The 27,027-nt window shown below is 43.0% G+C and overlaps 1 protein-coding gene across 6 annotated transcripts in view; it reads left to right on the plus strand.

Moving 5' to 3' along the window:
• LOC129323361 (histamine N-methyltransferase-like) overlaps nt 1-9,822 on the plus strand; it is a 36,113-nt gene extending 26,291 nt beyond the window's left edge. For 5 of the 6 annotated variants that reach the window (XM_054969894.1, XM_054969899.1, XM_054969897.1 and 2 more), the window contains 2 exons: nt 13-106; nt 8,286-9,822. In XM_054969894.1, coding sequence (XP_054825869.1) covers nt 13-106; nt 8,286-8,647 — 456 coding nt within the window. In that variant the 3' untranslated portion in view covers nt 8,648-9,822. Of the gene's footprint in view, nt 1-12; nt 107-8,285 lie in introns of those variants that run through there. The other variant, XR_008596456.1, reaches the window with a different exon arrangement.
• The last annotated feature ends 17,205 nt before the right edge of the window (nt 9,823-27,027 follow it).

Genomic DNA, 27,027 nt, shown 5'->3' on the forward strand with positions numbered 1-27,027 from the left:
TATCCTTCCTAGATGCTGTATTATGTAAAAGACATCTCTGCTACTATTCGGTTTTTTCACACTCTTTTGGAACCTGGGGGCAAACTCCTTATTATTCTTGTCTCAGGTAGGTTCAAGCGTTCTTGCAGGTGCCCTGTCCCCCAAGAGCACTATTTTGGGGTTCATTCTGCACTGCAGTGGAAGTGGGGAGGCAAAGAAGTTCTGTTCTGCTGATAGAAATTCCTTCCATAAGTGGGATCTAAGACATTTTAATAATTTCAGTAACCAAGTTCCTAGCCATTTTTATACTTTATATACATCTCTTCGTAAACGATGAGTCAACTACAGCCCATGATGCTAGAGTGAGGATTGTCAGTTTCTTCAACTGGGAAGGAAAGTGGGGCTTATTCTCAAGCCCTGAGATTTTCAGTGACTAGTTCATCAAGATTTATTTGTGGAAAGCGAACTCATGTCTTCAAGAGACTAGCTGGAATAAGTGTCTTTCTCCACTGTAAGGATGAGGCTAAAAACCAATAACTGAAACTAAAGGCAGAAAAGAAGGTGTCTGATACAGCATGTATTGCTTAGTCAAATGGAGGTAGGGACATAAGATTGGCAGTGGTGTGTCAAAGGCATCCTGCTTATGCTCAGAGGCACATCATAGCAAGATGATTTGCAGTTAATGGCATGTATCTTTGCCTTGAAAAGGCTACTAAATTGTAGCCTAAGGGCCTTCCTCCATCTTAAGTGGCTCTTCCGTTGGAGGAAGAACCACTTAAGCTGAAAGGCTTCCAGCTTTGCTCAGTGGAATAGTAGGAAGATTACAAACAGATAACCAGGTTGAGTGAAAGTGAGCATTCATCTTTCTGCTTCTGTTATCTGTCAGCCTATTCCTGAGGCAAATTTCACGGAATAAACAGAGGGGCTAAAACCAAAATAATATAAATCTCACTCCAGTGTTTTGCCAAAGTTCACATTTTTCAATGCTAATATTAAAGAGGACAGAAACAAACAAGAAAGAATAAAAGGGCTCAGGAAGAAAAAGGTTACAGGGCAGGCAGATCAAAATCAATTTGGCCAGTAAAGAATTAATGAAATCAGCTGTAACCTTCTTGCAGATTCCCTTCCGCTCATACTTTCCCAGGCAATCCAAACAAAAACTTCTTGTACATTTCCCATTCTATTTCACCTCAAAAAGTACTACTGAGTTACTTTTTAAAAATGAAAGCTAGAGGGTGGCAGTGCTGGTGGTCATGGCAGGGATCAATGCCCCTTATGCCTTTTGTAGTCACAGGCCTGGTCCAAGACCAGTGTTGTCTGCTGGGCTGCCTTGGTGATCTCAGCCTCAAAAGAACTATCAATTACCCAGAAGTGAAAGTCTTTCAGATCTTTGAGCTACCTATGTAGCAGGCAGCTTGCAGGTGTTCCTAAAGACTCAGACCCAACCTTTGACACTAGAAGATGGGGCTTGTTCCTTTGTGTGGGGAAATTATGTCGCACAGTTAATAGCAATTGAAGAGTAGCATGGCGAGTTATGTCTCTGTACAATAATCTGTTTATGCTGCAATATTAGAGCTCAGTTGCTAGTTTTCAGTAGTTCAGTAATTAATTGTGGAAGATGGAATTGGTGTGAGGGAAGAGATTATCATCCCTGATTCGAAGGATGTCTCTTTGAATAGTATTTAATAGCTGTATCGGGTGTTGGGAAAAGTGGGTTAAAAATAGTTAAATTCAGAGTTGCAATGGATCTTGATCAATAGAGAGTCAGATGCTTGTTTTCTTTTGAGAAAACAATTTACTCTAAAGGAAAAAGGTATGTGGGATTCCTACAAAAATAAAGAACTTTATTTCCTACATCTTGACTCTACAAAGACCACACGAGCAAGATGGAATTCTTCATATGCTTCTTCTTGACCCTTAGAGAGGAAGTCACCTGACCTATTAACCAATAGTAGTTTCTCAGTTTCCTGGGCTTTCAGATAGATAAGGCTATTGGCTCTCTGCCAGGTTTCCTTTCAGGTTAATTCAAACAGGGTAAGCACATTAATGACTGAATGTCAGACCTTGCAACATATATTCCAATAGCAGGTATATACACATTGAAAGTAGTCACAAAGTGATGAAATGGCTTTATAACATTCCTAAAATAGAACCCCTATATGTTTCATTAGTTCTGTAATATCCCTTTTAACAAAATGCACACAAATGTCACAACAAATGTTACAAACAGGACAGAGGGAATGGATTTGAAATTGTAACTCATGCATGGAGCCCAATTACTGTTAATAGGCTCATTAATCTGCTACTCATTTTCAGAATTGCAGATATTGTAACACCTGAGTACATGCAGCATTAAGCTAATAGTTATAGGGATGCTATGTTGTGCTATTTGGCATGCTTGCTTTCTCTGCTTACTGCCCCTTTTTGCTTAATGTCATAATACCATCTTATGTTGATTATTTGAGACCTGAATAAGGAACTTATGTGCTCATGAGTCATCAGTCTCAGAGAGGTAGTGATATTTATTCACTCATTTGGATTCAGTTCCAAGAGAACAGAGGAAACTGAACATTACACACAGCAGGGTTAGCGCTTATTGTAAATCTGAAAAGTACAAACCGACTAAAGTTAAGCACTTTCAAGATCCATTGAGTTTAATGGGAGAGTTGGAAGGTTTAAGGCTTTCCCGTTGAATTCAATGGGACTTAAAAATGCTTAACATGACCCCCATATCCTCAAAATAAAAGAAAATTTCCTCTTAAAGAATAAGTGATAGGCAAACTCTCCCAGTAAAACAAACTATTTTAAAATTAATCTAAAATGCGTTTAAAATATTCATTTTAATGACTCCCTGCTTCCAGATTGGTTCTTCCCGTGATGCATTATGGTCTCACCTAGGAAACCTTCCTGACATGAAACTTCATTGCAAGACTTTTGTACAATCTTTCCCTTTCCCAAATTGATCTTATACATGCTGTTAATGAAGTGGTAGTATATTCTGAATAGAGATGGGCATGAACCGCATTACGAACTTCAAAAACCCACAAAATTAGCGATCGCACGATCGCGAACCTGCAGTTCATGATTGTCCACGGCCAATGAACCAGCATTCAGGAGAGGCCTGGTTCGGTGCGTTCGGCCGCAGTTTGGGGAGCCAGACACTCAGGCACCAGCAATCAATTCCCCTAGCAGCAGAGACAGGGGAATGCCTGAACTCTGTCTGTGCTCCTTCTGTCGCCCTGGAAACCCGAATGGAAGCCCAGCTTACCTTGATCAGTAGGTCTTCCTTCCAACCACAGAGCTGCAAAGCGGTTACAAGTTGGGAGAAGACATCCAGGGGAGGGAGGGGGAAGGGGGTGTTCTGTAGCCACGGGCACTTCAATCTCATCCCTGTAAACCCTGATAGGCAGCTCTGATGGCCAAACACAGACCTCCTGCGTTGCTCAATGGGACCTGTGCTTATAAATAGCTGTGGGCTCCCAGGCTGGGTTTCACTTTCAGCGAGCAGTGGAGTGGGACAGAGCTCTTGCTTGCCACTTGCTAGCCTTTGGGGAGAGAGACTGAGGTATAATTCAGCTTGGATTTTTGTGGGAGTTTCCTGGGGGCCTTGGATTGGAGAGGGTATAACTCCAAGTTCCCTTTCGCAATCTTGTCCAAACTTGGGTGATGGCTGTAGGAGAGCTTGCAAAACACTCCCCGGGAATGTGGGCTCTCTAAGTGCCATGGGGCTGTTCTGCGCCCACGAACCACGAACCGAGAACCGGTTCAGCAACGGAAATGTTCGTTGTGGTTCACGATCTCAGGATCGTCGCCGGCACCGAATCGCGAACTACTGGTTCATTAAATTTTTTTGGGTCGTGCCCATGTCTAATTCTGAAGGGGTAGAATGGGTATTGCCACTTCAGGCTGCAGATGAGAAAACATACAGTTCTAATGCTTTCTTCTGTAAAAACTCACTTAGTTTTAAATAAAACTATACCAGGGAGAAAGACTCTAGCTTGGCTGTTTACATGCTTGGCTAGTTATCCACTTAGAGGGAATGATTGATGTAGGGGCATTTTGAAAATGTAATTGATCACTCTGCAAACTGAAGTAGTAAGTCTATTCTACCACTCAACATTCAGACATCTTGTCCTTTTGAATATCTAGGCCGGTCTGAGGTGCCTGGGGCAGCAGAGAAGGTTCGTGTCAACAGTAGGCCTCATGACTGGAACTATGACAGTGAGCACAAAACCAGAAGTGATGCCATCACATCATGGAGGGGTGGGATGGATTTCTAGAATTCAACAAAACTCTATACTTTAACTAAAGTCCTGGCAACACCATCCCCTCCCCACTGGCCTGTGAAGCATTAGCAGGGACCAGGGGGAATTCCCCTCAGACAACCTACAGCTCCAAGACAATACAATAAATAAGAAAGATGATAAGAACAAGGTCGAAAAGAAAGATGAGTATTTGGGCAAGGAACAGAAACTGTTGAGGAAAGCACATAGTTAAGTAAAAAAAACAGCTGAAAGAATAAAAACAACTAGACCACAGTAAATGGGAATGATACAGAAGAAGCAATGTTTTGAAATAATCCTCCCCCTTAGGAAATAAATAAAGGCCAGGTTCACAATCCATCAAAACATCCTCTGTTGCACATCTGTAGCTATTCCTATTCTTTTCAGTAGATCTTGTCCAGGTGGGAGTTCCCAGTGGGTTGTGCTCAAAGTAATATCCTCTTCAGAAATAATAGGATGCCTTAATAAAACATTGGAAGTAGATAACTAAAAAGGCCAGAACAGATAAGGAAGGTGGCCTACTGTGTGGAGACTTCAGTTCCTCCCACCCTTGGCTTGTCAACAAAACCAGGGCAGCAAAGAAGAGTTATGCAGTGTTGTTTTTAAGATAATAACCTCCTCCACTCACACATATACTCCTTCATTCATTTCACAACAAAGTCTTGAAAAACAAAAGTAGCGCCATATGTTGCATCTACAGGGAGTGATTATAATAATGTGCCAGTCAGGTAGTGTATAATTGCTCAGTTCAGAAATGGCGTTGAGTCACAGAACACTGACACCAGCACATTTTCTGCAATTAGTGTTTTGCATTCATTTTCCACCAGGTGGAGAGAGGGAAAAAATACACAAATTTGTTGTGCTGCATTGATTTTAAACCTCCGAAGTGTTTATGTTTCAGAAGGAAAGTGTTTAAAGATATACCGCTTTCCAAAAGGGCAGGCGAATGGCTTTATTAGCAATGGGGATTTGCAGTCATACCTCTCAGCAAGCCCTCATTAGACCTGAATTTATCGCTTTCCTACCCGATGGGGCTGGTGGCTTTGGCCTTTTATAAGTGATTCACATCTGAAATGCTGAATCATGCCACTGAGGGTATCAAATAAATGGATTAGCCTGGTTTCACTTCCCACTGCTTCTGCTAATGTATTTTTCTCTATTGGGTCTTATCAATGTACCTTCGATTAGTAGATCTTTACAAGGATATCTTCCTTGTCACTGTGGGATTCAATCTGACTGGCCGAAGGCTGCCAAAAGTTCCCTGTATTATAAGGCAGTCCTTATTTCAGAACTCCACAGATGCACAGAACAGAATGGGGTACTCCTTATCAGAGAACCATGTCGCTTCATAAAACTCCCTAGAATAGATATCAAATCTCTGTGATGTTTTAGGTTTGCTTCTGTCTGTCGTGTTCTAAATCAGTGTAATTGTTTGTCTCTGAGCTGGCATTTTATTGTGCCTCAGTCTCAATGTTACACATCTATGTACTTTAATATATGCATCCATTGGACCCAGTCTGGCAGGAATCAGTAAACTGAAGGAGGAGTCCGGCGTTGTTGAGTGGAGTGGTAGGAAAACCTATGGGCAAAGTAAGACTTACTGAACCTGTAAACATAGAAGACTGGGCTGATTGTCCCATTTATGGCTTTCATCATGAGTAATTTCTCCTGTTATTAGATACAACAACGCATTTGGATGATCTCTGCCACTGGAACTAATAGGCAAGACCTAATAGTAGCCTCTTTACCACAGGCTTTTGCACTTTATAAGTTCTTGATTTTCCCCTCCCTTGGCATTAAGGAAACTAGTTTTAGAAAGTAAATAAAGATCTAATGGCACCTTACTTTTTAAAATGTATTAGTACTGTAGTGATTTTGGAATCAAATTACCAATAGCCTGTACATAGATCTTTGTCTTCCTTCATGGCTGAGAATTATGAGGTGAGGAAATATGCAGTGGTTCACAAACTGGCTTATGATGACCCAAGAGTAAGTCACCACTTTCTTGCAGGTGGTTCTTCTTGGCTCTAGCTCTCTAGAGCTGGAAGGGGAGGGGGTTCCCCTTCCAGTAGTGGGAGAAGAGAAGGTGGAGCGCCTACATTCTCTCCTCCTCTCTTCTTTCACTCAGCAGGTTCATTCTCCAGGATCTGGTTGTTTCCCAGCTACCAGAACTTGGGAGGTGATGGGCTTAGCTGTCCATTGCCTCTGAATCTGTACTGCTGGCAGTCTGAGGTGCTGCAGTAGTAGGTCCCAAAGGTAATGTGAGTTTAGAAGCATGTTCCACTTCAGAAAGTTTAAGGAAGGACCACAGCCTGATAGTATATAATCATAGCAGAGCATGATTTATTATGCAGTTCTAAATAAGGTCCAGTTTAGGGTCTAAGATAGCCTAAAACAGAAACCTAAAAAACAGCATATTACCATTGGGGGGGGGGGGTAACACTATGGTGCTTGCTCAAGTTGGCATACCTTAGGACCCCAGTACATCATCATGTATCTCAATTCCCTAGAAATTCATTTAAATACATTAGGGATTAACTGCTTGGCATTTTGTAAAGCAACCTCTCCCTCCCTTCTACCCATTTCTATTTGTGATGGTGTTGCCAGCTGTACCTTACTTTTTACCCTCTAGGGCTTGGAATAGACTTCTAATATTCTAAACTTTAAAATAGAAAAGAATTGAATGCAAAGGTATAGCTAAAATATTCCAGCGTTTATCCCAAGTCACCAACTATTTGTCAAAATAACGTCTCAGAAAAATGATGGTTTAGGCTTTGGCAGAAATTGCACAAGCTCAAAAGAATTAAATTCCAAGTGTGAAGAAGCAAGCTCCCTAACCCCCCTCTTTGAATGACCTCACCCATCCTCTCTCTTTCTTATCGGACACATGATAGGCATTAGTAAGAGGTCCCCTTCCTATACACATGACTTGCGATATCTTGATGAGACATCAGGGAAGAGGCAGATTATAAAGACTTCTTGTTGACATAAGTACTAATCCTAGGATAATATGTCTTGTACTTACTTCAACTTCTGATTTGATTGCGAACAAATCAAGGGCTGAAGAGAGTTAAAATGAAGACAGGAACCTCTGGTAAAATCAAAGGCTCTTGACTATAGTTGAGCTGAAACAAGTGGTTCTTTTCACAAAAGTTTTTGGTTTCCATGAAAAGTGGCATATCTTCATGGGGTTTTTTGGCAGGGAGAGGTATAAACAGGTATTTGTCCATGGCATGAGGTCAGCATACTGACATTGCTAAAGCAACTGGATAGAACTCCTGGCTTCCCACACTATGGCAGTTTCATTGCACACTATTGCATGCTCAGTCATCGTCATGTCTGATTAGAAGAGATGTTCAACGAAAGTTGATTTGGGGGAAACCCCAAGCCAACTTTAAACAGAAGTTGGCTTGGGGTTTCCCCCAAATCAACTTTCGGCTCAGTATTCACCTTAAAAATAGGGTGAGGGGATGGGGCAAATTGGCTCCTGGGCATGGTGGCAGGAGGGGCTCCACTATTCCCTCCCTTCCACCCTGTGCACTTTTGCTAACCCCCCAGCCCTTTTCTGCTAGTGAAAGTGCATGGAGGTGGAAAGGAGGAAATTATGAAACCCCTGTGCCACCATGCTGCACTTGGGAGCTGATTTGCCTCCCCCTCCACACACACACTCATTATTTTTAAGGTGAGTGCCAGGTCACACATAAAACACGAGTTGGGTAGGGGTTGAGAAAATGTATTGCATACACTGGCTTTCTGTTGCTAATATTAGACCACATGCTGACAAGATAAGCAGACAGAAGGAAGAGAGCACCACTGAACTCCATGATGATCTTCCACCACCATGGGTGTAACTGTGGCACGTGAGAATAAATTCTGCACCAGGAGTGGGTAATCTCTTTTCGTTTTGCATATTGTGACACCTTGTCACAAGATCTGAGACTTCTGTTTTTCTAGCAGTATTCTGAAACAATATCAAAAAGCATGAACGATTCTTTATAACTTTGCTATGTGATTTACTTACAGGAACCAGTAGCTGGGCTAGGTTGTGGAAGAAGTATGGTCCTCATTTACCTCTTAATGATCTTTGCTTATATGTTTCATCTGCGGATATTGAAGAGATACTTGATGCAGCTGGACTGAAATATCAGTCATATGACCTTCCATCTAATATGGACATAACAGATTGTTTTGCCGAAGGAAACAAAAATGGGGAACTGATGCTTGACTTTTTGACAGAAACTTGTAATTTTAGTCAAACAGCCCCACTTGACCTAAGAAAGGAACTTATGGAAGATCTGAAAAATCTTCAATATAGTGAAAATATAGGTGGAAGGTATTTTTTCAATAACAACTTGAGTGCAATAGTAGTTGAATCCTCAATATGATTTGAATGAATTCTCCAGAGATAACAAACATAATAGTTCTATTACTCTTTAATATTTTATTAGTAATTGAATGTTTTAAAAACTTTAACATTTTATTAATTCTATATCTGTGGATAAATCAAGACAGTGAAATTAGGAAAGAATCATCTTTAGTTGTAAAGCAGTTGATTAACAATGTTGTTATGAATGCATATTAAAATTCTGTTAATAGATTAGTACATAATCTGCTGAGTCGCATACCATTATCCTTGTCCGTATTCTGCTTCCATGTTATGAGATCATTAATCAAAACTCGGAAAATGAAAATCACAGGTCTACATGCCTCTGATTGATGGGAAAGGTATTGTAACGACCTTGAAAGGATCACCCTTTTACGATGAAAATATATAGAACATGAAAAGCAATTCTAAACAATGTCTTTCAGCTGTATTTGTGGTCAAGTATTACAAAGCTTTAAAAAGCAAATTCCATCCTCACCTTCTAATTTTATTTTGGTTTTGTGTTCAGTTTAACAGTTTGCACAGCAGGGCTGGGAAACTATTAGCATGAAAGGAAAGTAAAACTGTCTTTACTAGTGGAAAAGGCAAGTTTGGAAAAAGGAACTGCTGATCAAGTGGTGGGGTAATCCTGTCAATTCACAGTATTTACTCAAATGTAACCCTAGTTACCACCTCCCAGGTAGGCCTTCAAAAAAACTGAGGGGATTGTTTTACCTTTGCATACAAGTTACAGTAATGTGTACACTGAAAAGAAATCCATTTTGGTTTCCAATCCAGGGTTTCTGAAGGAACTATGTATCGTTATGGTTTTTTTTCCAGATGGAGCATTGCCAGCTTGGCTCTAATCCATTTTTTCTCCATTATCAAGTGTTTTGGCCCCATTCTTTCCAATAAGGACTTCCAGGCTCTTCCAGGTCCAGCTATTATTGCATTAGCACCAAAATTGCACAGAACACAGTTCTCCCTCTAAACCATCAACCCACTGAGTTTTTCCTCAGTTACATTACACACACACAATAATAGACCCGGAAAAAGGCAAGTGTCAGTGGGTGCACACAATGGCAGGAAACTGACTGGCAAAGAGATAGTGGGGCGGTGGTGGCAATAAAAGCAACTTGCTTTATATTCATTTTTTTCTTTTTCTATATTGCCAATAAATTACATCCAGCTATTGCCTGTTGGTGCCATGTTTCCTTGTGCTTTATAGTCTTGTTTCCATGATGAGAAGGTGTTCTTGCATTGATCACCATCAAACTCCATGGCCCAAGTGCACATAGGCAGGCAACATGACTGTCTGAAACCCCTCCCCCCAAATAGACCTGTGTTTTCCCTATAAGATTGTCTTTCGCTGTGGGCAGGATTGTTTTTGAAAGGCCAGTGTGGGTGAATGGGGGGGGGATGGGGAGATGCAATACTAAACAGGTCTTCTCAGATGTAAGTCCTATGTTATTCAACAGTACTTACTCCCAAAGAAGTGTCTTTAGAATTGTAGCCTGTGAGTCTACACATACCCCTGTTTACAAAGCTGATAGGAAGAGAAATGTGAGGACCTGAGTGGCAAGGAGACAATACCGTTGCCCAGATAGCAATGGGAAAAAAAATATTCATTTGTGCGCATTGTGCACATTTCCTCTTCCTGCCAACAGAGATAATTAGTAATATAAAGGGTCTCTCCATTTGGGATCTGATTACTGAATGCCGTTAAGGAAAAGGAGTTTGTTTCATTTTGTGCACCCCTAATGTCTATCAGAATTGTATCATAGAAACATAATGCTTAATGGTGACAGCCAACTCAGCTTCTTCCTTGTCTTCCAATCACATGGGATTGTATGTCATAGTGCATAGGGGAGCATAGTACCAGAGGGAAGAAGTTGAGGGAAATCATGGGAAGCAGAGGTGGTGGGATGGGGGTGAGTGATGTCTCTTATGTAGAGAACTGCCAAAGGATTGTGTACATAGAGCTCCATGAAGACATGGCTGCATGCCACAGTTCAGATCCTCAAGGCTTTTCCCTCTCCCTAGGAAGTAACAAGGGTAGGGGACCTGATTTATGGAACAGAGGATACAGTAGGGGGTCAAGGTGTCCAGACCTAGTTACTCAGCAATGATGATACCCTCAAATGCTAAAGAATGGTTTTTCAGACATTCCAAATGATTTTCAACTTTACCTGGGGAGAATTCAGGGATTCAAGGCTGCTGGAGATTTCTGAAGTAGTAAAATCCAACTCTCCTGTATAATAGAGTGTGGATGGGGAAAATAAAGAGCCTCTAAGCAGGTACAAACTCTTCTGTTGCTAAATGAGATCTTGCCCTGTGTGAACTCAGGACTGGGAGCATGACTTATATGCTGGCATATCTGATTTTACAAATTAACCATGGATGATAACTATGCCAGAGGAACTCTTTGGGTTAAAGGTGGACATAGGGTTGCTCTTTGTCTATCCAATGCAATCATGTGCACACTTTGGGAATGTTACAGCAGGAAAAAGCAGAAGGCTCCCATTTCACTGTCTCCTCGACTCATCTGGTACATGATCAAGATTTGCATGTTTTGTTCTGCTGACAGCCTAAACTCCTTCTAAAGGGGATTTTTAGACAGGATGATGTTTCTCCTCTATAGTCACCTGATTGACTAATGTAGGATAGTTAAAGCTATGGCTCATCTACTCCATTCCTCAAAATGAGGCACGTTGCTCAGATCAGCGTGCAGCAAAAGGATGTGATTTAAGATGATCCCTTGGCAATGACATTCACAGTTTTTGCACAGGCAAAATGGCAGTAGTGCTTCATGTCAGTTTCCCAAATGTCGGCAGGAGTAGATTAATGTATGAGCTAATGGTATACACTTTCCTCAGCAGTCTGAGGTTTAAATGCTGCACCCTGTCTTTTTTTTTTTTGCTTTCTTTTGCTTTAAGCATGTTTGTATTATTGTTGTGGTCTCCTTAATAAATACAATCTAGAATTTTAGGGCTACAATAAAAATAAGCTGTATTTAATAGGCATTGCTTGTTCTTTCTGCAGTATTACACAATGATGGATATAACCAACTCTAACCTTTCAGCACACATTTATCAGTAGGGATTTTTTAAAAAGATAGCTGAAGGTTATTAACTGTTTCTCATTCCAGTGGTGGAGAATGAAGGAAGGAGTCTCAGCACTTGTGTTTTCCCCCATCAAATCTTTGCCAAAGATATTGGCATCAGTAGTTAACACATTTATTTTGCTTTTTGATTTTTGTAGTTACCAGGAGGACTCTGTTGATAAACTGAAAGCGATTGAGTGCTTGAACGAATGCAATACCCCTACGGAATGTGATGAGCTACTGCAAGGCCTTTTTCTTGTAAAGCACTCATGGCAAATGGGGAAAGGGAGGATCCTTTTAGAGTAGCAGATGGGGATATATATGTGGGACATTTTGCCACCTCATTCTGAGTGAACTTGGGAGTAAAGACAATTCGGCATGGCTGGACATAGAGAGGGTGCTATGTTTTCTCTTTGGTTTAGATTAGAGCCATATTGTGCATATGTTATCTTCTTACTGAACTGGATATCTCTTGTTGTTCAAGCTGACAGTTCCTCTGGTTTATCCTTCGCTTCCTGTCTCCTTGTGCTTTTTCTTCTCTTTATGGTCTTACAACAGGCAAGATGTCTCTGTGGATCTCTCCTCTGAGGCCACAATGAAAGGTTTAAGCATGCCTGACCAAATCAGACTAGCATTCACTCAATGCTAGAGAACTAGCTGGTTGTTTCAGGGAAAAATATTCTTCAGATTAGGCTTCTATTTCCTTTCTATCAAAATAGGCAAGATTCAAGTCCAAGAAGCACCTTCATCAGATACCAGAGGGAAGGGAGCCTGACTCTCAAAAGCCTATACCCTGGAATCTTGTTGGTCTTTAAGGTGCTACTGGATTGGATCATGCTCTCATACTGCAGAACAACATGGCTACCCACCTGAAACTTTCTACCACAATGGACATAAACCTAATTTAATAAAAATCAGTTTTATCTTTTTCTTTTCTTTTTCAAAACATATTTTATTGTTTTTTCCATAAGTAGAAGAAATAGAAGAGGGGAAGAGGGGAAGGCTAAGAAAGAGAGATAGAAGGGAAAAAAAGTCATTTAGACTGCTTACATCAACATTCTAGTTATCTATACATCATATTTTTTTCCTACCAAGTGTTAGACTGTGGTTACTGGTAACTGTCAGACCATGGAATCCCAGTTATCTCAAGTTCATCTCCCACCCCTTCTTCAAGAAGCACAAGGTCTCTTGGTTCAAAAGGTTTATTGAAAGACTATGCTCAGGATACGAGTGTCCATAATCCAAGGGCTAGAGAGGCCCCTGGCTGAACGAAAGCTTTGTTGAGAATGGCATGTAAAACGAAAGTTACAATACTTCAAACACCCATTCGCAGCCTCCCCCCTAGTCCTGTCTGCAAAGGCCTGAGAAGACGAGGACATCAAGGTCGTTGGCTGGGCTGGATAGATAAGACTCTTCGCTCCCATGGGTATGAACGGCCTGGACGACATCTGGGCCTAGAGGGAGGAAAACTGGAAAACTACTGGTTATAACAAGAGTTAACATGGTGTTGCTCTGGCTAGAGAACTGACATCCTGACATTCTGCCCCCCTTAAGACCCTCCCTCACCCCGTAAGCCCCGGTTTCTCAGGGTACTTTTTGTGAAACTTAGCAATCAGTCTGGGGGCATTCACATTGGAGGCTTCTACCCACTCTCTGAACCCCTCCTCAAAGTCCTTCCACCTGACTAGGTAAAAGATCTTGTTGTGCCTCCGTTTTGAGTCCAAAATCTCGTCTATTTCATAGTGTATTTGGCCATCCACGAGGGTAGGGTGGGGCACTGCTTTTTCAGGATGCCAGTCATCTGGGGGGGTGCCTTCTTGAGGAGACTGACATGAAAGGTGGAGTGGACCTGATGAAGGTTTTTGGGTAATTCCAATTCCACAGTCACGCCATTGATTACTCTCTTTATTGGAAAGGGTCCCAGATACTTCAGTCCTAATTTTTTACTGTGTTGTTCTGTTTTGAAGTTCTTGGTGGAAACATATACTTTGTCTCCTGGGTGCAATTTCCATTGCTCCACATGATGGCGATCAGCATACGCTTTGGCTTTGTGTAAAGTTTTTTGGATTACAGCCCATTGCTCAGTGAGAGAGGTCCACCACTCTCCTAGATCCCCGGATTTCTTGGACTCTGGGCTGGTTTCAAAGGGGAAGGCTAAACCCTTGTAACCATGCACAATTTTGAAAGGAGGTTCTCCGGTCGAGCTGTGGACCGATGTTGTTACAAGCGTATTCGGCAAAATGAAGAAATTGTGTCCAATTGTCCTGTTGGAAATTAATATAACATCTGAGAAATTGTTCTAATATTTGATTAGTTCTTTCCAATTGTCTATCACTCTCGGGGGTGATAGGCGGAGCTTATTCCTTGTTCAATTCCCACTAATTGTAGGAGCTCCCACCAGAAGTTGGCAACAAATTGTACTCCCTGATCCGATATCACCTTGGAAGGAAAAGAGTGCATTCTTACAATGTGTTTCATAAACAGACTGGCGAGTTTCTTTGCTGTAGGCACGGTTGTGCAGGGGATGAAATGGGCTTGTTTGGAGAACAGGTCTACCACCACTAGAATACATGTGCAGCCTTTAGAGGGGGGTAGATTGGTGATAAAGTCCATTGAAACAACATCCCAGGGTCAGGAGGGGTTTTTCAGTGGCTGCAATAGTCCCGGGGGTTTCCCCCTTCTTGGTTTTGCCATTATGCAGGTAGGGCAGGAAGCCACATATTGGGAGACATCTTTTCTTATGCTGGGCCACCAGAACTGCCTTTGCACTAAATGCAGGGTCTTTAAATTGCTGAAATGGCCTGCGGTCTTGGCATCATGACATTGTTGTAAAACTTCCTTTCTCAGGCTAGCCGGGATGTAGAGTTTGTCGCCTTTAAACCATTCTCCGGCTGCTGTTTGTGTAAGTTTTTCTGTGAGCGCTTCCTCCCCCCTTTTCCACCTCGCTTTTCACTTTTCCTCTCCACCCCTCGCGGCTTTCCTGCGTTCTCATTTGCTCTTTGGTTGCCTGGCTACGAGTAGTTACTACTCCTCCCAATTGGCTAGGAGAGAAGACAGTGTCAATAGTCTCCTCCCTCCTGCTCTGATGTTGGGGCATGTGCGAAAGAGTGTCCGCAAGGAAATTAGATTTGTCGGGCAGGACATTTAAGGTGAAATCAAATTTTGAAAAGAACTCTGCCCAATGAAGTTGTTTTGTGTTAAGGCACCTGGGAGTGCGAAGTGCCTCTAGGTTTTTATGATCCATCCACACCTGGAAGGGGTGTCAAGCTCCCTCTAGCCAGTGGCGCCAAGTAGTGAGAGCTACTTTAACTGCAAACGCTTCCTTTTCCCACACACTCCAATTCCTTTCCACCTCCGTGAATTTTCTAGACAGATAAGAACATGGCCATATTTTGTCATCTTCCCCCTTTTGCATTAGGACCCCCCCCCAATGGCTGAGTCACTGGCATCTACTTGCACTATGAAGGCACGGTTTTCATCGGGGTGTTGCAAGACCGGTTCTGAAGTAAATTGGGTTTTTAGTTTTTCAAATGCTAGTTGGCAGTCCGGTCCCCAATTTAGCTTTGCTATCAGTTTGGAGGCTTGGTCTCCCCTTTCATTTTTAGCAGGTCCATTAAAGGGAGAGCAATTTGGGCAAAACCTTCTATGAATGGCCGGTAGAAGTTAGCAAAGCCCAGGAAGGATTGCAATTGCTTCCGAGTTGAGGGCGCTTGCCATTCCTGCACTGCTTTAACTTTAGCAGGATCCATTCTTAGCCCCTGCCCTGAAATACGATAACCCAAGTAATCCAATTCTTCCTTATGGAATTCACATTTGGACAATTTGATTGGCAGTTTGTGGTGCAGAAGTGCTGCCAGCACCTTCCGGACCAATTGTATATGAGATTTTTTTATCTTCCAAATAAATTAAAACATCATCAAGGTAAACAACTACCCCTTTATAGAGAAATTTGTGCAAAACTTGGATGACCGTCATGTAAACAGAAGGGGCGCCTTTCAAGCCGAAAGGCATTACGAGGTATTCATATTGGCCTAAGGGGGTGTTGAACGCAGTTTTCCATTCATCCCCTTCCCTTATTCTCACATGAAAATAAGCATCTTTGAGATCTAATTTCGAAAAGATCTTACCCTGCACCACCACACTGAGGAGGTCTTGAGTCAACAGGATGGGATAGGCATTGGACATAGACACTGAGTTAATGCCCCGGAAATCCGTGCAAAGTCTAAGCCCCTCATCCTTTTTCTTCACAAATAACACTGGGGCTGCACGTGGGGAGCTGGCAGGGCGAATGAAGCCTCTTTCCAAATTCTTATCTATAAACTTTCTGAGCTCCTGTCATTCCACTGGACTCATAGAATATAATTTTCCTTTTGGGAATTTTTCATCCGGAACTATTTCAATGGCACAGTCAGTGTTGCGGTGGGGGGGTAATTCATCCACCTCCTCCTCGCTAAATGCTTGGGCCATATCTCGGTACTCTGGTGGAATCAGATTTAACTCCTCGGAGGGTGACCTCCAGATTAGCTGGGGCTCCTGCACCCCATTCGTGTCTCCAGCGATGCTCTTGGCAGTATTCTCGGTCAAAGACTATCATCCCATCTGCCCAGTTGATGTAGGGGTTGTGATCCCAAAGCCATCTACTGCCTAAGATGAGCGGGTATTTGGCCACTTGGCTGACCACATAGGGGCGGTTTTCCCAGTGTTTGCCCATTCCAGTAGGCACCAACTCTGTTTCAAGTACAGCTGGGTTCATGTTGGAGCCGTCCATTTGTTCGAATATTATAGGAGGCTCTAGGGCATGGGTTTCCAACCCTAACCCATTAACCAGTGCCGGGGCGATAATATCTCGTGAGCACCCAGAGTCTATTAAGGCTTGCACCCGCACATGAGTCACCCTTTTGGGATTAACTAGATTAACAGGGATGAATAATATGGCCCCTCTTTCTCTCACCTCCTTCGGAGTGGGTTCCTCTTTGATCTGCCGTGGGGGCCTCCTCACGACAGATCCTCCTCGTTTCCCGGCTGCACGATGGAGACTTCTTGGGTCTGGACTTCAAATTCCGCTAGAACCTCCTCGGCCTCCAATCCAGTTTCGGGACGCCCCCTCTTAGCTTGTGCTCTACCCCTTCCGGCTCTCAGTGCTGGAACTGGTCTAGTTGGTGGAATTTGGGGTGGGTCTGCACTCAAAGAGGGCATTGTGCAGCGAAATGTCCACTACTACCACATTGCAAACACAACCCTTGTCTCCACTGTGTCTCCCTGGCCCTCCTCATCACGGTGGCACCCCGTCCTCTTCCTGGGGTTTGAGGGGGACGGCGAGAACCTGTAGCTTGTTGTTGCTCAACCAGGTGGACTACCTGGGTGCGGTTTTCTACCTCACACGCCAGTTGAATCCAGCCTAGGAGCGTTTGGAGGATCATTCTGCATTAGTGACCGGTCTAACAATCTGGGATTCATTCCATTACAGAATAGTTCAACTTTCACTCCCTCCTCGTACTGCGGGCATTTAGTGGCTTGCTGTCAAAATTTGGCCGTGTATTCTCTTATCGATTGCAACCCTTGCCGAATGGTTTGGATTTTGGTGCGGGCCCGCTCGCTTTCCAGCGGGTCTTCGTACAGCGCTACAATGAAGGCTTGTAAATTTCCCAGTTCCAGGGCCCCCTTATTGTAGAGAGTCACATACCATTCTGCCGCTATCCCCTCCAGGTGGGCCCCTAAGTGGACTACTCGGCTTTCCTCTGTAGGGAACAGGTGTCCCCATTGATTGAAGAACTGCAAGGCCTGCACTATGAAAAATCCCAGCTTCCACAGTTTCCCATCGAACGTAGCTTCTAGTTTTATCCATCCCATGGGTAGCTCCGTTTCCCCCATGACTAGCGCTTCAAGGGGTTGGGTCGGTTGAAGAGGCAGCGGCTGTGGCGCCGGGCCATGAGCCTGTGGTGGAGCAAGCTGGTATGGTTGAAAGGGTGCTCCCGCTCTCGGCGTGGGTCTCTGCGGCACTCCCTGGGGCCCAAGTTGCGGTCGAGGCTGGGGCTGGGGTTGAGTCCTGATTGGGGCTTGTGGCCGGGGCCCCAGGAGTCCTCGGAGGGCAAATACTAGCGGTCTCCCGGGTGGGAGCTGAGCCCTTGGTGGCTGCTGGTGAGGCACAGGGAACCGAGGGGCTGGTTGTGCTGGAGCAGCCGGCGTGGCGGGGCCAGGGCCCACGGGTGCAGCTGGTGCTATGGCTCCCACTGGAACTATTGGCTCACCCGGCGCTGGGATAGCCAGGCCTGCGGGCGGAATCGCGGGGCCTGCCGGCCCAGTAGGCATTGCTGGTGCGGGACCTCCAGGAGCAACAGGAGCTGTGAGGCCTGGTGGAGGTGACAGTGGAATGGGCGCCTGTGGGGCTGGCACCACCTCCTGGTATTTATCTGGATTGTCAGTAGTCTCATGTAATTTTGTAAGCTGTCTTTGTTGTAGTCTGCATTGGGGTGAGGTATAGCTTTAAAAAAAAACACACGTTACCCGTTAATTGGATTCCTAATGGATGAGAGTATTTTTAGCTTGGTTGCTCAGCAAGAGGACGCACCTTGGAATAGACGGCCGCTCTATCCGGTTGTTGTAATATGAGAATCTTCAACCACATGGAATGTAAGTAGAGCTACCCATTGGATTATAGCCTTCCAGGGGCAGTTGAGATGCTGTAAACTGTTCTGTTGTTATATTATAGCAGAGGCAGTGCTCCCGTAGAAGAGGACACGAAATCTGAGGTTTCTAAGCCGGCCCCAGATTGGGCCTGAGGAGGATTTTTACATCTCTCCCACCTCTGCATTTGCTCTGTGTAAGGAAAGGACACCAGAAAGAAGGAAAGAGTCTAATGCAAGGATCTATATTCATACAAACTCTATTACACCCGGACCGGTTGTAATAACCTTGAATGCACTTTCTGTATATTTATCTTGAATGCACTTTTTGTATATGGGATTTACTCTTGTTCCTGTAAGAACAACACAAATATGTATGAATGTTTAAATCATACAGCACTGGCACTTTAAAGATTGAATAGTTTGTGAAATATTGTTCTATTGTATTCCCCGTGGGCTTGCCCTTTTTTCACACCATCTCTGAAGTGCTGGCAATTCAACCCTTGACAATTCCCGTCACAACAAGCATTTCGTATTGCAGCACTTGGGCTTGATCTTGGAGGGCACTCCACTGCTCCTCACCCACCGGGGCCCCCAAGTCACTGCCCCAGGTTCCGACCGAACCTACATTGGCATAGTCCCAGCACCTTAGCTCTGTCCGGGGTGCAGTCCAATCCTGGAAACTACCTCCCTCTCCAGGCGGGGAACACTCCACCAAGCAACCTGCAGCCTCATCCCAGCAATACTGGGGAAGGGTGCTGATTCTCGCAGCTCCCACGGTGAAAGAGGATGCCTGGCCAGTTTCCCAAACCGGACCTTCGGTTGTCCCCAGGTTTTCCGACACTGGGGCTAGACTCGAGTCAATCATGGAGCGAGAAAACATGGTTCCATGACGTCTTTCCCTGCTGTCCCGGGGTCGCGGACCCCAATGCCGAGGCGTTGGCACAGTCGTCAAGGGGGCAAAGCCTCGTCCTGTGCTGACTCTGGGCCGAGCCCCTTCCCAGCTCGCTCTCGCCTGCGCGGTCCCACCATCAGGCAACGTTGTTGGCCCTGCACCCTCTGTTCCAGGATCAGACGGGTCTGTCAGAGTAAATCCGGTATCCATCCTCCCTAAGTGAGGGGTCGGGGGGAGTAGGGATTCTCAACAAAGTGTCAGACTATGGAATCCCAGTTATCTCAAGTTCGTCTCCCACCCCTTCTTCAAGAAGCACAAGGTCTCTTGGTTCAAAAGGTTTATTGAAAGACTATGCTCAGGATACAGGTGTCCATAATCCAAGGGCTAGAGAGACCCCTGGCTGAACGAAAGCTTTGTTGAGAATGGCATGTAAAACGAAAGTTACAATACTTCAAACACCCATTCCCAGCCTCCCCCCTAGTCCTGTCTGCAAAGGCCTGAGAAGACAAGGACATCAAGGTCGTTGGCTGGGCTGGATAGATAAGACTTCGCTCCCATGGGTATGAACGGCCTGGATGACATCTGGGCCTAGAGGGAGGAAAACTGGAAAACTACTGGTTATAACAAGAGTTAACATGGCATTGCTCTGACTAGAGAACTGACATCCTGACAGTAACAAGTTATAATAGTGCCTTTATATATTCACTGCATTCTAGTCTTTATATTTAATTTTAATCCAGTTGTAGAAGGGGGTCCATGGGACAGAAACGTCTTCTTCCATTTGTCCTTTCATTAATGAAGTTAATTTGTCCATTTCCGCGTTTTCCATTATCTTCGTTATTAGATCCTCTTGCAGGGGTATTGTTGGGCATTTCCAGTAAGACACTAATAAAATTCTTGCCACTGTTACTACATGTACTGTAATGTATTTCTGTTTTTTGTTCAGTACATCTGGCATGCAATTTAACAAAAATAACTCTGGTTTAAAGGGAATTGAAACTTGTAAGATAGTTTGTAAAAATGTATGTATCATTGTCCAAAATCTGTGCACCTCTTTACAAGTCCACCACACATGGTAAAATGTCCCTGTATGTTTCCCACATTTCCAGCACTTATTTGATATGTTTTTATACATTTTGGCAAGCCTATCTGGTGTTAGATACCATCTATAAAACATCTTATATAAGTTTTCTTTAAAAGCAACAGACTTAGTTATTTAAACATTCACTTTCCATATCTTATTCCATTGTACTGGAGCAATAGTATAGCCTAGATTCTGTGACCAAAGAGTCTTACATCTTTCTACCCCCTCATTTGTCTTCCTTTGCATCAAAAATAAGTACATTTTCTTAATCAGTTTTTCATCAGAGTAACATAACAATTTTCCAAAATCCTTTTGTTCTAGATAGAAACCTCCCACTTTTTTATCTTTATTATATCTAGATTCAATCTGAACCCTTGACCACCAACGTAGGTTAATACCTTGTCTCTGTAATTTCTCTTTTGTTTTTAATACTCCTTTATCATCCAAGAAATCTTTATATCTAACAATCTTATCTGGAGAGAATATATTTGGCTGAGATAATGCTTCTAATGGATCTTGGAATATGTTAGCACTGGTGCCATTCCTTCCCATGTTGTTATAAGAGATTTCCAAATCCAATGATTTTTGAAATATTTATGGCCAGTTGTTTTTCCATATCATACAAATGGTATGGAAAACAAAGTTTTATTTTTTTCTAATATATTTGCAGAATGTGTGTGTGTGTGTGTGTTCTATGTGTGTTCTCATATCTTTGTTTGCTGCAGCCATTAATAAATATGCTCAGTAGTATCTGACTTTAAATAGGGAGATTATGGGCATCCTTATGTGGGGCTATCAGCTGCATAGAACACATTATGAATAAAGATAGGCAAGGGCCTCATTGTAAAGATTATAAAAGAATATATTAATATGTAAATGGTAAAAATGAGGTGTGACTTGACAGAAAAATATCAAGAACAGATTTCATGCACTGTGTGTGTGTTAAAATTTTGATAATAGTGACTTTTTGAACACTAGGTTGGAGCCTCCAGCAATGGGATTTCGGTCAGCAGAGTGGAGCTGAATCCACACGTCCCAGCATTGCACTAAACTTTTGCTAAACTTCCAGAAGTTTAGTACAATGCTGGGACATGCCGGGACGTGTAGATTCAGCCTGGGACTTCCCATTCCCACTGCAGTCCAAAATGCCTCCTGAAATGCTGCTCCTGGGAAACAGAGGGTGCTAGAGAAAGCACAAGAGGGGAAGATCTGCAATGTGAGGGGGGAACTGGAAAAATTTGTGGCCTGTTCTGTCAGGGAAAATTCCTTGGGATCTAACCCCCCTTTTCTCTATGATTGATTGCTTTGAATGTCAGCTGTTAGAACTCTTGGGATCACAATGCCATGTCTTCTTATGGATTAGCAAGCTTTGAGTCCAGTGGCACGTTAGAGACCAACAAGATTTTCAGGGTATGAGCTTTAAAGAATCAGAGCTCCTTTCTTCAGAGTCAGAGCCCTCTTCTTCAGATACCTGAAGAAGGGAGCTCTGACCCTCGAAAGCTCATACCCTGGACATTTTGTTGGTCTCTAACGTGCCACTGGACTCAAATACTGCTGTTCTCCTTTAAGATCAGGAAAAAGTCTGAGGGGAAAACAAGAGACCTCTCCTCCACTTGACCCCTTGTCAGCAAATTTAGTTTGTATGGCTTTTAAAGTGACGTATATGATCGAATTGGTGAACCCTGAGACGACTTGTAAACATACATATAATGTGGCTTAGCTCACAGGCTCCCATGACCCAGCCCTTTGCTGCTGTCTTCTCTACCAGAAATTCCTTAAATAGTAGTAGTACTAATTAAGGTACCCCTGCAGTGGACTCCCAGATTGAAGACGTGTCTCATAGCAATTGGATGATAGATTCACCACACACACTTTTTTTAAAAAAATGAACTGTTTTCAAAGATTCCAGGAATGAAGGGAGATTTTTTGCAAAGGAAGCTTTCCTTACATTTTGAAAGGAAACATTGGACCACAGCAAGGAAGGATGGCAAATGCAGAATTTTTGGCAGAAACATAAAAAAAATATTGTCAGTCAGACACTGTAAGATGACATTAAAAACAGATGCAGTCAGTTTTAAAAAAAATGCCAGTGACTGGCGCTCTCCTGCTGGGCCATTGCCATTTCCCCCTCATAGAAATCAGTGGAGAGAAGGGCACCTTCACCAAAAAGGCCATCTACTTCGGAGGACTGCAAAATCAAACCCCTTTTTTCATTGAGCTTGACACTTAGGAGGTTTCGATTAGAGGGAAGACTATGTTTTGTATAAATTTGGTGCTATTATCCTCAAAAGCAGCTGCCCCAGGCTCTCAAATTCTTCTCCCATTGAATCATCCTGAAATTGCAGAACCCCACAAAAGAACACAGATTTGAATCCCAAACCAGTAATGTCCTACCCCTAAATCAGCAATCATGGAAAAGATTCCACCCCCCATCCCAGATATGAAATTATAATAGATTTTTTCTTAGTGCACATCCTAAAGATGACGTCAAATTATTCATGCTGCTGAAAATCAAAGCAGATTGTAATGAACTCTAAGAGGTTCTCCCTCAATTAGATGAGTGGGCAAAAATATGGCCAGTGAATGTAAAGGGATGCACACTGGGACAAAATAAATGCCTTAGCTTACACAGATGGAAGCTGAACTAATAACATCTCTGGAGTGGGAGACAAGTAGAGATGGGCATGAACAGAAAAAAAAAACCCGAACATGATGTTCGTTGTTCATTGCCATCCACGAACAGGGACTCACGAACAACCATGAACACAGCCCTGTTCATGAACATGTTTGTGGTTGGCTGTTCGTGGGGGCCAGCAGGCTCTCCTCCAGCCATCATCCAAGTCAAGATCCCTACTGCACCACTCCCAGAAACCTGACCTGAGCAGGCATCAGGAAAGGTACCAATAATAAATAATAGCTTGGCCCAGAGCCTGGCAGCAGCCCTGGAACTTGAAAGGGTAGATCCCTACTACACCACTCCCAGAAACCTGAACTGAGCAGGCAGCAGGAAAGGTACTAATAATAAATAATAGCTTGGCCCAGAGCCTGGAAGCAGCCACACACACACACACAAATTTAAGCTCCAATGCACTCTTTCTATCAAAATGCCAACAGCAGCTGTCTCTCTCTCTCTCTGCAAAGCCAGAGCTGGGAGCCCCCCTCCCCGCTGGTCTTTGTTCCCTTGTACCAAATTTGGAGCTCCACACTTCAAGCTAAATTGGGTTTAGATTTGGGTTTCCAGGGCAACAGCAGGAGTTCAGACAGAGTTCAGACAATCCCTGCCTATTTTGCCAAGGGAATTGATTGCAGGTGCCAGACTGTCTGGCTTGAGGAACAGCAACGAGGCTTGCAATGACCACCTGTTCATTTAGAATGGGGCCTCACAAACAGCTTGTCGTGAACAACAGATTAGGCTGGTCATGGCTTTTTTTTGGTTCGTATTGTTGTCCGTGCCCATCTCTAGAGAGAAGTGGCGTCAAATACATAAATAAATTAATAAGATATTAATGGAATCCTTATTAACAATCACCACCACTACCTTCTGTCCTCACTGAGTTCCAGTGTCTTTCTTTCCCTATCAGCTCACTTTGTTTGACAATCCTATGCAAAATATTGTGCTGTAAGCAAATCAAACAAATTAATTGCCATCCTCAATGTGAGCACCATTTAATTTTTTAAACACCTGTTTCATACTGACAGGACTGGATTTTTTCTTTTTCTTAGAAGGAAAATATATTATCAAGCTGTAGGACAAAGTCCTTCTTTTAATAAAAATACAAATGTTCAAATGAAAAGGATTAATATCTCATTTTATATCTTCATATGGTTGGTGTGTCAAAATTATCTTAAATATTTGTTATGAATAGAACGGCTTTCCACCAATTTGAGGCTTCTTCTCGTCCCTGCCCCCCCCCCCCCCGGTCTAGAGAATGTTAACATAAATTGTGGCATAAATCTTTGCCTTGTAGAGTAGCAGAAGGTGCATATAAAAACCCATATCTTTACTGCACATATTTCCCATTAACCATAATCTATTAGTAATTGAAGTTCATTACAAATTCTTGTAGGCTTTATTGCTATCATGCCGCATGACATACTGAACCTGGCTTGCATAACAAGAAGTCCTTGCTGGGAAATATCCTATTAACAATGACAGTGCATTTGTCATTGTGATAATAAACCCAAGAGCTGCCTGTAGATTATAAATTATTGTGGTGCCATTTGCAACGCTGTAGTTTAAAGTTTTGTCAGCCCTTCCATTTTCAGGTCCTGGATTTTCAGCAAGTTATAACTCAACCATAAAAATCCACAGCCTGCTAAAATTTGGCTTACAAGGTCTTGGCCCAAATGGCCTTTAAAAAAAAAAGAAGGAAAGAATTTAATGAAACTTGGGTTCATTCCCAGTTAAATTATACAAAAAGAAGCCCGGTAATTGAATGGAAGGTTGTTTCCTTTGTACAAACTCCCAATTTATTCTGTTTTAAAACATACTATTTATGGAGTAACTGAGAGCTAGTGGCTAAGAGCCAATGCAGACATAATTCCATCTATGAACTATTGTAAGCAGAACATAGTAAACTGTGAAATTATGCATCCCTTCCCCCTGCTTGATCCCTTGCCCAAGCATATGCAGCAGTTGCCTTGACTATTGTGAAGGGCTTTTGTCTGCTTTGCTTGGCCTTAGTTGCCTTCTGCTGACACAGTTCCCTTGTAACCCAGGCTTGACAACCCACTTCAAACTCAGGTTGAGAGGGGAATCTTGTTGAGCATTAAGTATAATCCAGGTTAGTGCAGACATCGACAAGGATCTATCAGAAATTTTCACTGATGGAAGAGATTTCCATCACTGGAATATGACTTTCTTGCCTCCCCCTCCCACTGCAGCCCCAAATGCCCCTCCCCAATGCTATTCTTGGAGAAAAGGAGAACCCCCCCCCCCAGGAATACATGAGGAGAAAGTTGGAGGTATGCAGTGAGTGGGTGAAGTCAGTTAAAATCACCCCCTTTCCATATGCAGAAATCGTCTACAGGATCCAACAAAGTACCCTTAAACATTGTTATGATTGTCAAGTGAAAAGGAATGAAAGGGGGTGGGAGGAAGGCCACAAACCTATGGCCATCTCCTGATCATATAACTGAAGTTAGGAAATTTCTATTGCAATCCTACATGGAGTTACTCCAAATTAAGACCAATGGATTTGGACTCTGCATAGGATTGGACTGCTGGACCAATAAATCAAATTCATTTATTTATACTTATACCTCTGCCTTTCTCTCTCTTTTTCTGCTGGCTTTTTCAACCTCTCTACCCCATTTTCATCTCTCTTTTTCAGGATCCCCCCCCCATTTCCCCCTCTCTCTTTCTCTCTCTCCTCTCTCTCTCTTTTATCCACTCACTCCATTTCCCTCTCCCTCCCTCTCTCTTTTTCTCCACCATTTTCTATACACTCTGACTTCCTAGACCTTTCTCTACTTTTGCCCCACCCACCACTTCTTGCTCCCATCTCAGCTAGAGATGTGCATAAAAGAAGTTTCCACTTGAGTTTGCGTTCCATAGGTTCCAGTTCAATTCTGTTCCATTACTGGTTTGTTCTGGGTTTGTTCTCATGAGTGCATTTTTCAGTGCTTCCTGGGCAATGAGATTATTATGGCATTGGCTTTGAGTGGCTCATTAGGGATAAAAAGTTTGCTTTGCACTGGGGAGGGGAGCAGCAGATGGCATGGTGCCATCTGCTCTAGCATCACCATCGCAACCTATCCAGTCTCCCACTTTTACTAGTAAAAAATAGGAGGGAAAGAGGGCCACCCTCCCTCCCCTTCCTGTGAGGGAAAAACCAATATCTAGCCCTCCCTTTCTTTGTGCTTTTATGCACAGTGCAAGGGCAGGCCACCAGCCAACATGTTTAAACAGGGAGACTTGGGCTGCTCATTTCCTGGATTTGGTTAAGTGTTCCAGAAGCTGCTTTTATGAGCCAAACCAGAGAGTTCTGTGTGTAATTTTGGCTCATTTTTCCCATTATGCACACTTCTACTCTCAGCCACAGTTACTAGGATTGTCCAGGCTAAAGCGCTAGTGCCTTGGTTGCTAGGCAGCCCCACCATTGTGACTGTGATTTCAAGAGATTTGTGCAAATTTCAGTCATTTGTTGTTATTGACTGTTTGAATTTTCATAGTTGTTTGGATATCATTTTGCTGGTTTTGCCATTCTATAGGAGTCCTTTAAAAGCCAAAATGAATATTTTCTAGTCACCTACTTTCTCTCATGTTACATTTTTCAGTATAAAATAAGGAACTGTTGTAAGGAATATCCTGGCCAGCTGCAGCTAAGCAATTTCTTGAGGTTATGTCTATAAAGTTCACTCAGTCTTAAAACCCAGCAGATGTTTTCACCAGTTTCATAATATATTTTGCAGCATGTAATATAAGAATCTTGACTATAGGTAGCATTTCTCATCTCCAATTGTCCCCAAACGCCTTATAGTCTTTAAATGTGAAAACTACTTCACCTACCACTGAGGTACTGCAATCTCTGGGGTGAAATCTAACAGCTGTTTAATGGTCCTGACACCATTATCTAACAATTTACGGCAGGAAGTGGAATGGAAAACTGTAGCTGAAACTGTGAAAATTTAGTAAAAGAGAATATAATTAGTTTGAGAGTTTAGCCAAGCCTCTTGGAGCTAATACTGTGGGAAA

The sequence above is a fragment of the Eublepharis macularius genome, chromosome 2 (genome assembly GCF_028583425.1).
Source record: "Eublepharis macularius isolate TG4126 chromosome 2, MPM_Emac_v1.0, whole genome shotgun sequence".
Lineage (NCBI taxonomy): Eukaryota > Metazoa > Chordata > Lepidosauria > Squamata > Eublepharidae > Eublepharis > Eublepharis macularius.